The sequence below is a fragment of the Pleuronectes platessa genome, chromosome 1 (genome assembly GCF_947347685.1).
Source record: "Pleuronectes platessa chromosome 1, fPlePla1.1, whole genome shotgun sequence".
Classification (NCBI taxonomy): Eukaryota; Metazoa; Chordata; class Actinopteri; order Pleuronectiformes; family Pleuronectidae; genus Pleuronectes; species Pleuronectes platessa.
The window spans coordinates 27,134,282-27,148,798 of record NC_070626.1 but is presented as its reverse complement, the minus strand read 5'-3'; the positions used below and the strand labels follow the sequence as shown (position 1 = coordinate 27,148,798).

The window sequence follows — 14,517 nt, the reverse complement described above, 5'->3', positions numbered from 1 at the left end:
TCATTAATGTCAATGCTCATCAGCATCTTTACTTATTATCATATTATATCAACTGTTGTGTTGAGTATTTATTCTTGTTAACTCTGTTTGTGTGTCTGCTGCACACATTGGATCCTCTCAGTGAATCTAATTACATTCGCAGCAGTGACATGAGGCTGGCTTCCCCTCAGGGTTATCAATCTGTTCTCATTGTTGTCAGTGGCAGATGAAACTTCAAACCGCAGCCACACAGCATCGTTATTCATCCACTGGTTTTAAAAGTGAGAACTCAGTGAGAAGCACAGAGAACTGGAACCTTCGTTACCTTCAGACGAGGTTTGTGCAGATTTCATAGAGTCAAACAAAACCTGCAGATATGAAGTGGCTGTGACAGCAGGGGTCTTTGTGTTCCAAGGTAAACGAGTCAATGTTAAACTGGAAAAAAAACTCACTGAGGTTTCAAAGTCGTGAGATGATGAACATTATGATCTGGAACCAGACGAATTGAATTGCATTGAATGAAGACACGACCCAAGAGACAACAGCTTTGGGTTTAGTTCTACACAAACCTGAGTGTTATGTGATTAAACTTCACACATTGAACTAAGATAATCCTGCTCTGTGCTCATGTTGTTAGGAACTCAATCAGAAATTGATCTGAAATCCTTTTGTTCAATCTTTTTGTTCAATAAAGTGTCCTCTCAGTTTCAGGTGTGGCAGAGTGAGCAGTGATTTGTTAAACTAGATAAGAGCTGGGGCGAGAGGAGATTGAAGTTCTCCTCCTACACTGAACTTCACTGTGAGGTGTAGAAACACATTTTAAACACTTGACATTTTACTCTTCTTACTGAAACGAGATATGAAAATCAATAACACCAATAAGAAGTATTTATGTGGAGACATTTATTATACATCCGGTGCAAATGAAATCGATAAAGTTTGGGGTTTTCTGCAGTTGACAAAGTAGAAGTCGGCTGAGGGGGAAGTTTTCTGCTTGGAAAATGGATTGTTATGGGGGGGGTTATTGATGCCAGCTGTCGAGGGGGGGGAGGGGGGGGGGGGGGACTGAATCTTTTGGGGTGTGGAGAACTGGATAACACCAGCACATGATAAACACTAAGGACAAATCAATTTACAATAATACATCTCCCTCCTCTTTGTTTGCTTCAAGTCAATACAGCTGATAAATGAGGCCTTTTCCAAAATATACGGAGAGAGACAGGTCATATCTCTGCAGCATTGGAGAAACTTTCTGACATATAAAAGACATGAACTTCTCATTATCATTTTCATGCTTCCCCTTCTTTTTAACAGTTGCATCTGTGCAGTTACTCATTGAAAAGACATTTGCAGACGTATGTTTACATGTTTTATTTGTCGGTGTATTACATCTTTACACCTCATCAAAACAGAACAGACTGACATTCATCGGTAACACTGGGACGGAGCTGACTTACTGTAAATCATGTGCATCCATGCGACTCATCTTCATAATCCTTCAGTTACAGTTTTCGTCTGGAAAGTTTTGTGAAAGTTTTGCCAGCAGTATTCAATGCACGCCCTTCGCTCTGATGCAGTGCACGTTCACAGGCATGCAGCCGTCTCACACTGTGACGGCTTCAGTGACATTACTCTTACTTTTTTTTTTGCATTTGCCTTGTGAATGCCATGAAAATACTGAAAACTACTATAATACTGAAAGGGTATAAAAAAAAGAAGCTACTTGACTATTTACAAAGTTCAAGTTAATTTTTTGTACAAGGTAAAAGTGCATCAAATGTTTAAAGACCATCCTGCTTGTTTGTCCAAGACGAAAATATGAATAAGTAAAGAATTGAAAGTTACATATTTGGAAGATTCGTCTCTGCAGTGAAAAAGATCGGGAGAATCTCTCGAAGTCAAACGTCATGAATCTTCCTCGTGTTGTGGAGACGTGGGTTCAGGTTTGTTTCTTTATAAATTAAAACGCAGGTCGACTGAACATGTTGCAGATAAAAAAAATTTTAAACATCGAATTCAATATACAGAATAGTAACTTTACATTTGCCGTAGCTTTCGGGTGGCGAGTCACCCTTGAGGTTTTTAATGTTTTTCTAAAATTACCATAAGAGTTAAATAAATACACAAGAGGAGACAAGAGAGTGATTGGCCGACGTTCGCCTCGGAGGGGGGGGGGGGGGCGAACACGCGTCCGGAAATTCTTGGAACAAATCAATCAAAGTTCGCTCTTCTCTTCCTTTTCGAAAGCTTGAGCACGAGGGGGGGGGGGGGGGGGGGGGGGGGTCAGGGGTCGTGGGACAGATCCAGTGCACTGAAGAAAATAGAAGCCTTGCGTCAGCGATCATCATCATGCGGAGCTGTCGGTGCAGTGCCACTGTGGTGGTGTTGGGGAGCGGGGGGGGGGGGGGGAGGTGGGTTGGTCCCTGAGTGTTGGGTCCCCTGGTGAAAAGGTGTCTGCTGGGGGCCCTCAGCCTGCGTTACCGCTGCTCTGCCGCCTTCCCGTTCACCTCCGGCTCGTCCTCCTCTTTTCTCTTCTGTCTCCGGAAGAAGCCGAGCTAAGAGGGAGATTCAAATAGCAACAGTCAGCCAAGAAGTAGAGTTAGAGCTTCAGAGTCCGATTCAGTGTCGGTGTGTGAACCACGGCTGCTGGACACAGACGATAGTTAAATAAGGAAAGTTTCAAATCTAAACTGAAACTCCTCTGCAGACAAATAGCTCTGTGTGGCTGTCACCGTGCTAACAAGCTCACAGTGGCAATGCTAACATGTAGATGTTTGGAGTAAAACCACATTAATTAACCTGATGTCTTTTGATGAGAAGACATCACTAAAACACACAAACACCAGAAGCAGTTATGTGGTTAGAGGTTGATCTGCTCCTTAGAGCCTCCAATTCTATTGTTCTTTGATTTATTGATTGATTGACTTGATATATGATTTGATTTATGTTTTTAAAACGTTGTTCTTTTATAGCTTCTCATGAATCTGAGCAATTGTTTTTGCAAATCCTAGCTCCAAAGAAAAATAGGTCTCTTTATGATCTTCAGTGACCTGGAGTAAGGTTGTTTGTTTCTGTAGTTGTACAATATTTTTTTTCTCATTATAGAATAAAATCTGACTTGGGCTGTTTGCAGACAGACGTGACCTCATTCTCTACCAGAGGGGGGCAGTCTGACTCTACACTGAAGAACTGCTGTGACTCAAGTTCAGCTTCAACCGAGACTATTTATCACATAAAAAACTAAGTAAAGCACTGAATGTTTAGAATTGTTTTAAGTACAATAATAACTTTTTTTTTAACTATGTTTGAAATGATAAATATGGATTGAAAAGACCAGCAAATACATATCGTAGATCTTGATACGATACATTTACTGATAATGAATGATGGCTGATGTGATGACTAACCTTCCACAGAGCGAGAATGAGCAGAGCTAACAACAGGAGTCCTCCCAACGTGCTGCCCACGATGATCCAGGTGGGGATCCTGTAATCTCCCTCCTTCCTGATCTCCAGTGATATCTGTCACACAAAATGAGATCAAACCATTCAATTTCATTTTGTATTTTTAATTTTAGACAGAACCCAATGTCATTTACTACAGGCTATACATATATTTGTTGAGGTTGTTCTGTCTTAACGTGAACATTTTAATGGACAGCTCATTAAAGCACAAAACAAATCAGTTTCATTTCCTCATGGGAAGAGAAACCGTCTCAGTGGTTGTACTGGCCAGTAGATGGCAGCAAAGATCAGAGCACACGTCCAGACTTGTACATGTTGTGCCGCTGGTCCTTTCGGTCCCTGAGCACCACACAGCACGTGAGCTCCAGCACCGACCTTCACTGTCTGACTCCACTTGACTGAGGCAGAGCTCATTCAGGTTGTTTTTTAGCAAAGTGGGCCAACGGCAAAATATGTCAGTGTTTAGTTTGAGATAAAATGTTCCATTACATATAATAAACACGATAAATTCTTTTAAGTTGTTTCAATACATTGTAACGAGTCATCGCCCGGAGCTGGAGACACGTTATTCACACATGGACGGGATTAGAATCAAAGAGAGGATCCGTCTGATTACATTAGGGATGCGTATGGGAACTTGGTGTTTGAGTCCGGTCAGACTCGGGGCAGAGGCAGTTTACAACATCAGTGGTTGTTGACTCACATGTCTGACAGGCCTCTCTTCATGTAGAAACATGGGGCTGGAGGAGGGGAGCTCCACCGATGCACTGGTTACCAGCTCCAGGATTTTAAACTTCAGCTGAAGGAGCAAATCCAAACAAGCGGTCAATCTTCACAAACACATGACGCAGCTTGTGTGTGTTTGTTGTTGTTGAACTGGTTTATACTCACTGCGTGTAAGGTATCTATTCGCAGCGCTCCTGTGATTCTGACTGCAATTTCTCGGTGGGAAGCCACATTGATGGAGCACTGGATCGGCAGAATCAGGGTGTTGGATCGGTTCTGTGAGAAGAAACCAGACATTAGCCTCAAGGAAAAGAAAAAGAAAACAAATTCAATGGAGGAAATGAACTCTTATTTTGGAAATGGAATTGGCGGGTTTGTTTTTTACCAAGCGGGAGAAGCGTGTGAGGTCCTCAGGTGACGCCCGGCTCTCTGCCACATGCTGAGGTGGTAGACAGTGAGTACCATCTCTCTGGGGGGGGGGGGGGGGGGGGACAGGAACGTAAATATACCTGTTAGTACAGTGTCATGTCTGCAGGCAGAAGCTGTGTCTTAATTCAGTGGCTGAATCCTTAGGAGAGCAAACATGTCCCAAAAGGCGCAACTAGGCTGTCTCATTTCGACTGCTCCTTCAAATGTGGCCTGGCAACAAAAAAAGGATCTGACTTGTGGATTCTTCTCGAGCCGACCTATCACAGGATTTATCGAGAGCCACTGAGGAGGCTAACAAGCTAGCTGTCTGGGTGGCTGAGCTGCAGTGAGTGCAGCAGCTTGGAGAACCCAGCGATGCAGTGGTGAGAGGACGACTAGCTGGTGACGCAAAGAGGAAATTATCCGTAGACCAGGCCATTTCATTTCAGTTCAGTTCAGCAGTTTATGCAGACCACGTCGAACGCAACCCCTCAATTGGGACCCAGCTGAAATAATATAATAAAAAGTTGTGTTTTAAAGGAAACATTTAACGTCCTGTGATATATGAGATGAAGTGTCTTTCCAGTAAGTTTGCTACAAGGGCTGAAGTGTATCTTAGCTCAAAGACCAGAAGCTGGGGATAATAAAGTGACTTTATCAAAAGTATTTCGACTATCTAAGTGTGGTTGAACCAAGTGAGATCAATGGAGAAATGAGGAATTAGTTGAAAACTGTTGTGGAACGGCTGTGAACAGCTATGTTCAATGGAAAGAGGCTAAAACTTGCTTGAAAAGTCACTGAATGTCACAGACTGATGATAATCGACAGGCTTAGTAGCATAACAATGACATGATTGCATCATCTGTGCCCAAATAAAACCCTATTTTTAATACACAGTTGAATTCCCAGTAAAGCTTCTCTCATTTTATATACAGATGAGTAGGAAATAGAAACTGCAAAGCTGGGTCAACGGGTTTCTCCTCCCAACAACACAACCCGAGCGCCAATCCCGAATAAACAGGGTCTGAAGAGATCAAATCTACAATGGGCCACAAATACAGAGAGTGTAACTAGATTTGTCGCTAGGTGGTTTTGTTGCAGTAAATTAAATATAGCGATCACATCGCTAAGCTTGCAACACGGCCTTAACCCCCCCCCCCCCCCCCCCATTGACGTAATATAAACTTTTATTTTGAAACAGCAGCACCGAAGGGAGAAGCTCTACACTAACACATCACTATTTATAACAACCAACTACGACTTTTACTGAACAACTGTTACCACAAGAGACAACTGTGTGATAATTGTAGATGCTAAAAAATAAACCGACTAAACCCCGAGTCTGAGCGGCCATCGTCCAATCACAGCGTAGCAACCTTATCTGGGCTCTGGATTGTTGAGGTGAAGTGAATGACGCTGCAGCAAAAGCCTGTTTGAAGGGAAATGATTTAACCTTCTGGAAAAGTGAAAGAAAAAGATTAAAGAATGTGTTGTCTCCTCCATCACAAGATCAGCATCTCTAGCTAACCTTACCACAAACAGTCTTCACTAGTACTGCTACTACTGCTACTACTACTACTACTACTACTACTACTACTACTACTACTACTACTACTACTGATGCTGCTGCTAGAACTGAACTGTGGGGTGGTATGTAAGATTAAAAAGCCCCAGTCACAGTAGCTGTTATGTACTTTTCTCCCACTGAGTGAAAGCTAACACAAATATAATGACATAACACAAGCTCAGCAGTGGAGCAATGTCAAAATGAAACAACTCTATGACCTTACCTTCAATCCACACTATAAAACTATGGCTACTTTGCAGAACTGTGCAGATTCTTTATGTCCTTGTCCTCCAAGGATCGTTAACGTCTTGTTAGAGACAGATTTTCTCTTTTACACGATATTATATGAGCTTGACTGGTTTGACCCTCTATGTGTGTCTGACCTGTGAGTGACTGGCATCCTGTCCTATGTGATCCTAACCTTTCTTGTAATGTCAGATGTAATGTAAGAGGCGGTGGACTAGTGGCAGAAAAGCTTGGACTATGGGCAGAAAATTGGGAAGACATCAGACTGGAAGGTCTCTGGTTCGACTCCACGGAGTAACAACAAAAAAACATACCTGGACAGAGTAACAACAAAAAAAGAACGTGGATGGATAACACTTGGATCTGTCCAAAAATCCAAGAGGATTCTCCCTACCCCACTGTCTAGTGCCCCTGAGCAGGGCACCTTGCTCCCCGGGCGCCGTAACATAGCTGCCCACTGCTCTGTGTGTCCTGCACCAGATGGGTTCAAAGCAGAGGACAAATTTCCCTCAATTGCATGACTGTGTCTGTGCATGTGTTTGGGATAAATAAATGTGTCTTGTATCTTGTAGATGGGTCTGACGTGCTTTTGTCTACTTTTGTCTGAAATCAGGGACCCAATGTTTAAAAAATGACCAATCGAGGAGGATTGTGTTTGTCTGTTTGTGAAATTCCACCAAACTGATTACTATGACATTTTGTGGAGGGGTAAAGTTTGACCCGAGGAAGATCCAGGATTATTTATTCCAAACTTTATGTGCTGCATGGGGACAGAAATATTGACAAGCACAACAACAGTAGCTGTGAGTGCTGAGGTTTAGCAAACAGTCAATAAGCTTGACATTTCATTCTTTACCTTGGGCAGTTGGAGAGTAAACTGGATGAATTTAAAATAAGGCCAAAGTTTCTAGACCTTGAAAAGTTGAAGCAGCAAAGCTCCTGAGAGTGTAATTAACTGAGCAGGGATTTCAAAATGAAAAATGTGCTATTAATCTTTCATAAGTGACTGATTCTCACTGAGGCGCCACACTCACCTGATCAATGTGGAAGTCAGATATCTGCAGGAGTCGGTTCCCATTCTTCGTCATTTCTGGGATCTCAATGTTCAGCTGTAGATCTTTTACCGGAAAGTAGCCGAGGTTCTGGATCTGAGAGACAACAGAGCAGAAACTGTGAATTATTTCAGATCCTGTTGCATAAATTAAAATCTGGATGACGATGTTGTTGGCTCTTACCTGGAAAGTGAAGTTGACAATGGGACCAATGACTCCGGGCTCTTCCAGCGACAGCTCTGATTTGATATCATACCGGCTCGGATTTGAATCCCTTTGGAGGTGAAGAATCAACATGGACAAGTAATGTGTAAATAATAAATCTTTAATTTATCTGGGCTTGGAGGCATACTGCCATAAATAATGTGAGGCTAAATACATGATAACAAAAAACCCAATCCTACGAGTTTTATGGGAGAGGGGGGAAATATAATAAAGGTCTTTAAATTTTAGAATAAAGTCATAATTTAAGGCTAGATGTCATTTTAGAGGGTGAATATCAGAAGATCAGTCCGTCGCCTGCTTTAAAATAAGGAATGTGGAGGATCTAGTTTAAAACATCCATCAGCACATTATCATAACTATCAGAAAAGATTGATCTATTCTTAATAAAAAAAGAACCACACTGACTTTATGTAAAGAAGGAAATTGAGTGGTTCCTACAGCATCTACATTTATTTGCTATTCAAAGGGGTTTTCGTAGATTCTCACAAAACAATGAGATTATCAATCTATGATCATTTTGGATCCAAAACTCCAGTGAGCACAAGTTGTCCTTACTGGTTATCTCCTCAAGATAATATGACTTTATCGTTGAACTATGACTTTATTTTGGTAATATTGTGACTTTCCTTTTTCTTCAGTATGGCCCAAATACTCCCTCACACATTCCAGCTTGAGTATGTGCATTTAATTTTCCCACACTTTCCAGAACACTTCCCAGAAGACTTCTAATCACTCGAGTAACTTTGACGCTCACTCCACAGTCACCTCATCGTGCTTTGTTTGGAAAGAGTCTGAGAGATAATTGACGAACCTGGTGAAGAGAAGGTCTCCCTCGTACTTCAGAGAGTAATAGATGTCATTGAAATTATCAGCTGTGCTCATTTCCTCGCCGTCGCTGTTGAGAGAAGGAGACGGAAATATTTCAACAATGGCAGCAGTGATGTTACAGTGGGACACCAGAGGAAATATTTATCGCTGCAGCTCATTTGTGGTTTCAGCTTTTTAGCTTATCTCGAGTCTAGCACTTTGGCTACACTCGAGGTTGTTATTTCTTTTGTGTCAGTTAAGGACAGTTTCTCTCCGTGCAAAGAGGGACTTTATAAAAGTGTCCTTGTCTCTAAGTACAGGGAAGAGTTCAAATTGATGTTCACACCTGCTGGCCTCCAGGATGACCCTGACGTGCTCCAGGAAGACGATACGACTGAACTCAAACTCCAGGCGAAACGAGACCTACACAGCGGAGAAAACAAAGTTCAGATGAATAAATCACTCATTTATTTCATGGCCTTAAAAACAATATATTTCATCTTTCTATCAGTGTTCCTTTAGCAGTTTTACCTGTTTATCGTTGTTACATTTTTATAACAAAGCACTAAAAGCACAAGTCAAAGCTTCTTCTGACTGTGAGCTGCAGTACAGTGTACATTATACCCTCTGCAGCAGTAAAAGTCCTGCATTGTGGATTAAGAGGTAAAGCCGGCAATAACCTGCTGTAAGTCTCAGGCTTTGACCTCAGGCAGCCGGCTGCACAGTTGGTGCTGCTTAAAGAGAGCCAGGGATGTTCCCCCATGGTTGAGGACAATACCATAAACACAAATCGACATGACTACGCACACACATACACACACACATACACACAATGTAAACACAAGTACCAGTGAAAGTTAGATTGAGGGTAAAATTCAAGCAGAGAAGGAGAAATGAGAAAAAGAAGAGAGACCGTCAAGAACAGATGAGACCAAATGGAAAACAATGGAGGAATTCTAAACAAAAACAGAGGGAGACCTTTAAGCCTGAGAGGAGGACAGGAGGAGAGGATGAGAGGATGAGAGGACGAGAGGATGAGAGGAGGAGAGGAGGAGAGGAGAGGAGGGGAGAGGAGAGGAGGGTTGAATGGCAGCAGAAAGCCGAGCATTGTTTACAGTCTTCTGTGCTGTAATGAAATCCTGACAGATTCTGTCTGACCGTAGCGTGATGCATAACAATGTTTAATGTTGCTTCCCTACTCCATTTACACTGAGTTCTCCCTGACAGACCACAGACATAGAGCATGCTGCACGTCATCTTTTCCTATTTGTGGAGACAGTTTCCTTAACACCAATGTAAGGGGAAGTTTTTGTACAACCTATTTTCAAAATAGTTAAATGGAAGAAAAAAGCAGATGAAAACACACATATACATAAGAATATGCAGACACACACACACACGTATGCAAGTGGTATGTGTTTGGAAGACATTACAGTCTGTGGCCAAGGGTTTGTTTATGTAACTGCATAGTTTAATATGGAAATTCAGTCAGAGCCTGAAGCTCCAGTCCCTCCTCTGGGTTTTCGTCGCCTGCCCACATCACTGGTTCACTGTCGCTAAATGATTGATTGAAAAAACTAGTGTACACCAAAAATACCAGCAAGAAAAACCTCACTTTGCTGCAGCTGTAGTAAAGTTTACAGTAAATCAAACTCAACCGGAAAAGTCAAACATGAGTGCAAACTGGCTATTTAAAAAAAAAGGGCTTGTCCTCGGGTCCCAACTTTCCCTCAGCTCAACAGTGGTTTCTTTGCTGGATTGGCAGTGGCACCACAATCAGCCTTGTTTAACTCTGTGCAACATTTTTAAAAGGTTCTCGACCCAGAGCAGATCAGCCTTGTGGCTCTGGACGCTGTTCAGGCTGAATGAGTGGGTGTATGAATCACTCAGGGAGTCTGAGGGGTGACCGGAGTCCTTCAGGTTCAGAAGCTGGAGAGTGCTGCGGAGAAATGGGGTGATATTTCCATCCCCAAGGAGACGGCCATTGTTTGTGATAATGACGTGGTCGTGAACTCCTTCAATCTCTTTCATTACTAATTTGTCAGCAGATTTTGTGCCAGTATAGTAAGAGAGTCTGAAGTCAGAAAGACAAGACACCAATGGAAAAGACTGATGAAGTGTGATCCACTCGCTGTTTAATAGCTTTTAACTGCAGTGTGATGTACGGTCAGTGTCGTCCCCATCACGGTGAATTCAAACATCACCCCCATGGAAATAAAACTCGAGGCAGTTGCGTAAACGTAAACTGGAAAGTGCAGGGATCCATAAATATCTTTGACATTACAAGCCTGTGGAAAAGCTTGGGAACAGCATGTGATCGTGAGAATCAGGAACAGATGAGAGAAAAGTCCTCTCACCAGGTGCACCAGGGTAAAGTGGTAACATGTTAAGAGCTAAGAAAGAAGTTTCTTCTTCTTGTTTATACCTTACAAGCTCTAATTGCATTTTTAATAAAGTAATTATAACCAAACAAGACATTTTATTTATCACAGTGAATAGAGGAAGAAGGTACTGCTCCACTGACTTTAATATACAGATAAGGGATAATTACTTTAACCTTTGCAAAGTAACTTGCAGACAACTAGGTGTGTGATGTAAACAGACTAAACAAACTTCAGACTGTAGGGATTTTGTTAGAGTGACTTTGAAGGTTCACTCTTGACCTCAGTGACACATAAAATATGAACCCACAGTCGTCGCCATCTGTAACATGACCTAGGTAACTTAGAAAAGGGATCATAAATACTTCATGGTCAAATATCAAATCACCAAACCCTGAGTAGGGGCACTTGTGGACCTTGAGCTTTATCACACACAGTTAAAAACACAGGGAACACATTTAGATTGGAAGAATATTACTCAGCAATAATAAACTTTTTAAAAAAACGTTAGATTTCTTTGGATGCTAGATCACGGTGTCACTGAAATGTGTCAAGCTTAAGAGGATAGTTTGCAGGAAAGTAGCTGCCAAAGTAGCAGAGCCATAAAATAAACCTTTACCCAAAATGTATATATAGTATTAGCAAATAAAATCTCTCATGAACTACAGCATGACTCCTAGGAACTTTACATTTAACGTGTTCAGGTTTAAGAGCATGTAACAGGTCTGGTAAGATACACAGAGCATCAAGTTTCAACATCATAAAGTGCTGTGAGAGGAGCATCACACACGAACACGTGAAACTGTAAATAAAGTTAAATCACAGATAAAACCTTTGTAAATCAAGGAAGTGTCTGTTTCTTTAATGTGTTGCTGTGAAGCCACTGAACGATTTTTACACAAGTAGAAGATGATGTTCTCACTGTTGCTTATTATAGTTTGAAAGTTAAATACAGGAGGACGTGTGTTTGTGTTGGAGCTTTGATGTCCATGATGTCAGACTAGAGAGAGAAGGGATCTCACAAACCAGAACTAAACTGGTTTCCCTGGTTGGTTTGTGGTTCCTACATTAACCAGTGTGGTGTATCATTGACAACTCAAGCCTTTAGCATGTGTACTTGGTCCGTGTGGCCTGATACAGTCCACATCAAAGCATTTTGCAGCCTGTGTCAGAGCAGACTTACGTGTCTGAGATTTTTATTTTAGTCAGAAGTGAAAGCTTGTCAACTGATTTTGATCTTGTGTGGCAATCAGTCTGAAAACTCCAGTATGAATGGATTTTTCATGGTTGGAAAATGTTCACATCTGCTTTCCACTAAGTCAAGTTAAATAAAAATGTTAGATGTAATGTAGGAAAATGCTCGAGAGTCTGTGTAAAACCTGAAAACCTGCCAATCTATCTGATTTTAGTTAATTTCTTATAATAAGATGTCTCACCTGAGATTTGGCCCTCATGAACGGAGCACTGACGTTGCAGATCTTCTCATTCCTCAGTTTGTCCTCGAGGTAACACTCAATCTGGATGTCAGAGTTGTCCTGCATCAAAAAGAAGAGCAGTTCAGGTCTTTTTTTGGTCACTTAAATATAGAATATGATATTATCTGCTGGTCAGAACTGTTGTTATATCTAAGCGCCCTTCTTTGTTTGGTCCTTTAGACTTTTAAGTTTAGTCTGAGCCAAACTAACTGGTGTGAAAGGTGCCACACACCAAGGTCTGGACCAACAGACCATCATTTTGTCAGACCAGAAGAGGTGGTCTTTGTCTGATAGAACTGAAGCATGGCTTGGTTTGTTTGCAGCATGAAAACACTTTTTTGGGGGGATAGATCTGACTTTGTGACCATCTGCAGGAAGACAGCATTTAACAATAGAAGAATAAAAAGAAGCGCAACTATGTCGCAGAATCACTTTATCACTATAGGTTAACAAATTCCAAATAGGTGGTGATGACAGGACGTACGTGTGTTATACAAAAGTCTTAAGACCCAAATTGTGATCTGAAACCAAGACCGGATCAAAATCAAACAACGTAACAAAGTCCTGAATCTTGGTCCGAACTTTCAAGGGTTAAAACACCACTAGACTCTTCAGACAACACAAATTGAGACTCTTGGTTTATGGTGATGAGAAGCTACCTTGACTATCAGACTGGAGAAGCGAAGATTGTGTGAGTAGGAGATATTGAGGCGAGCGTTGTAGGCGTTCTCTCCTTTGTTCTCCAGCCGGAGGTCCACCACCATCCTCCTCCTGTTTCCCTCCAGCACCCGCAGAGATCCCTCCATCTCTTGTTCGCTGAAGTGGCGGCAGAAGGCCCCACGAGACTGAACAGGCTGCGCACAGAACTGACTGGAAGGCAGGGGGCGAGAAGGACAGTGTAAATCATGAGTACAAATATATTGTTTTTCATGCAGTAGATGTGTAAATACAGTAAATCTGCATCTTTCTCTGAGTAGCACCTACTTTCGAGTCATCAGGTCAGTCATACTCTGCAGTGCCAGGTCCGGTATGCAGCGGTCATCCTCGTCACACCCATTCCAGAAGGGCAGCTAGCCACAGAGACAAGCATCGCTAAGTCAAAGTAACTATCAATACTTCCCTTTCCATTTGTATTTCTGAGAACTCTGTGAGGATTAACCGTCAGATTGTCTCACCTCAGTCCTCACGACAGTAGGCCAGCTGTCATCGAGAACTGGTCCTTGCTCTGGATCTAGCAGACCCACTTGTACACCGAAAATTATGGGTCTTGCGTAGTCTGTGGTCTCCTAATAGAAAAGTTTAAAGAAGAGGATTTACTCTATCATGGCACTTTATCTATGGCACATATGTGTTTTAGTGTCTGGTACAATCAAGATGAGGAAAACCTCCAAAGTTATCTCTGGAAGTTTCATTTAAATGTTAAAAATGATAAATTCTTAAACAGAAAATGATGAATCCCCAGTGATTCTGACAGACTTCAATTAAAATAAAGTGGAAAAACATCTGAAACAACATTTAAACCTTCATGTGATACTTTAAGCTTCCACAGAATCATAGATGCAATAAATGTAAAACATTCTTCCGTCTCACATGTAATGGAATAAAACCCTTAGTGAACGAAAAACATTAGTGTCAGGATGATACGATGAATTACAAACAGAGTTAAACAAACAAATCCAATTCTTTCACTGCAGGAGTCTTGGTTGCAACCCTCCTCACAAATCTTACCATGACGTGGAAATAGATGTGTTGACATGTCTCCTCTCCAGGAAGCAGCGTCAGGTTCTGAGGCAGGACCATGCTGGGGTTGTCCAGGACGGCCCGAGGATTGAAACGCCTCTCAGCGATGGAGACGTTATATTTGATACCTGGTGGGTCATAGGAAAAGGTAATCAATTAGACTTGAAAGTATTAAAATGTTTCTAAGATAGATGGGCTTCTGTTCTTATCGGTTAGAAGAGAATACTTGACAAATGGCAGAATGGGAGAGGTAATTAGAAAATGAATCTAAACCCTCTGGCGTCAGGCTGTAAATAAATGTGATGCTTTTTAAACAATGTTTCTTGTGAATCCTGGTTTCATAACAGGGACAAATCCACTGAGGCTGAATCTGTGTATTTGTTGTGGTGTATTTCTGTGTATTTGTTGTGGTGTATTCCTTTTTGATGAGAGAAACTGAGAATTACT

At 41.7% G+C, this 14,517-nt stretch overlaps 1 protein-coding gene across 1 annotated transcript in view; it reads right to left on the bottom strand.

Moving 5' to 3' along the window:
• Positions 1 to 2,397: 2,397 nt before the first annotated feature.
• itga11a (integrin, alpha 11a) overlaps positions 2,398 to 14,517 on the bottom strand; it is a 41,985-nt gene continuing 29,865 nt past the window's right edge. The window contains exons 18-31 of the mRNA XM_053427173.1: positions 14,059 to 14,198; positions 13,506 to 13,616; positions 13,315 to 13,400; positions 12,990 to 13,200; positions 12,292 to 12,390; positions 8,821 to 8,897; positions 8,479 to 8,562; positions 7,626 to 7,716; positions 7,425 to 7,538; positions 4,555 to 4,638; positions 4,335 to 4,445; positions 4,147 to 4,242; positions 3,387 to 3,500; positions 2,398 to 2,534 (exon numbers count right to left, since the gene is read on the bottom strand). Of these exons, the coding sequence (XP_053283148.1) occupies positions 2,457 to 2,534; positions 3,387 to 3,500; positions 4,147 to 4,242; positions 4,335 to 4,445; positions 4,555 to 4,638; positions 7,425 to 7,538; positions 7,626 to 7,716; positions 8,479 to 8,562; positions 8,821 to 8,897; positions 12,292 to 12,390; positions 12,990 to 13,200; positions 13,315 to 13,400; positions 13,506 to 13,616; positions 14,059 to 14,198 (1,496 nt within the window). The 3' untranslated portion in view covers positions 2,398 to 2,456. The remainder of the gene's footprint in view (positions 2,535 to 3,386; positions 3,501 to 4,146; positions 4,243 to 4,334; positions 4,446 to 4,554; positions 4,639 to 7,424; positions 7,539 to 7,625; positions 7,717 to 8,478; positions 8,563 to 8,820; positions 8,898 to 12,291; positions 12,391 to 12,989; positions 13,201 to 13,314; positions 13,401 to 13,505; positions 13,617 to 14,058; positions 14,199 to 14,517) is intronic.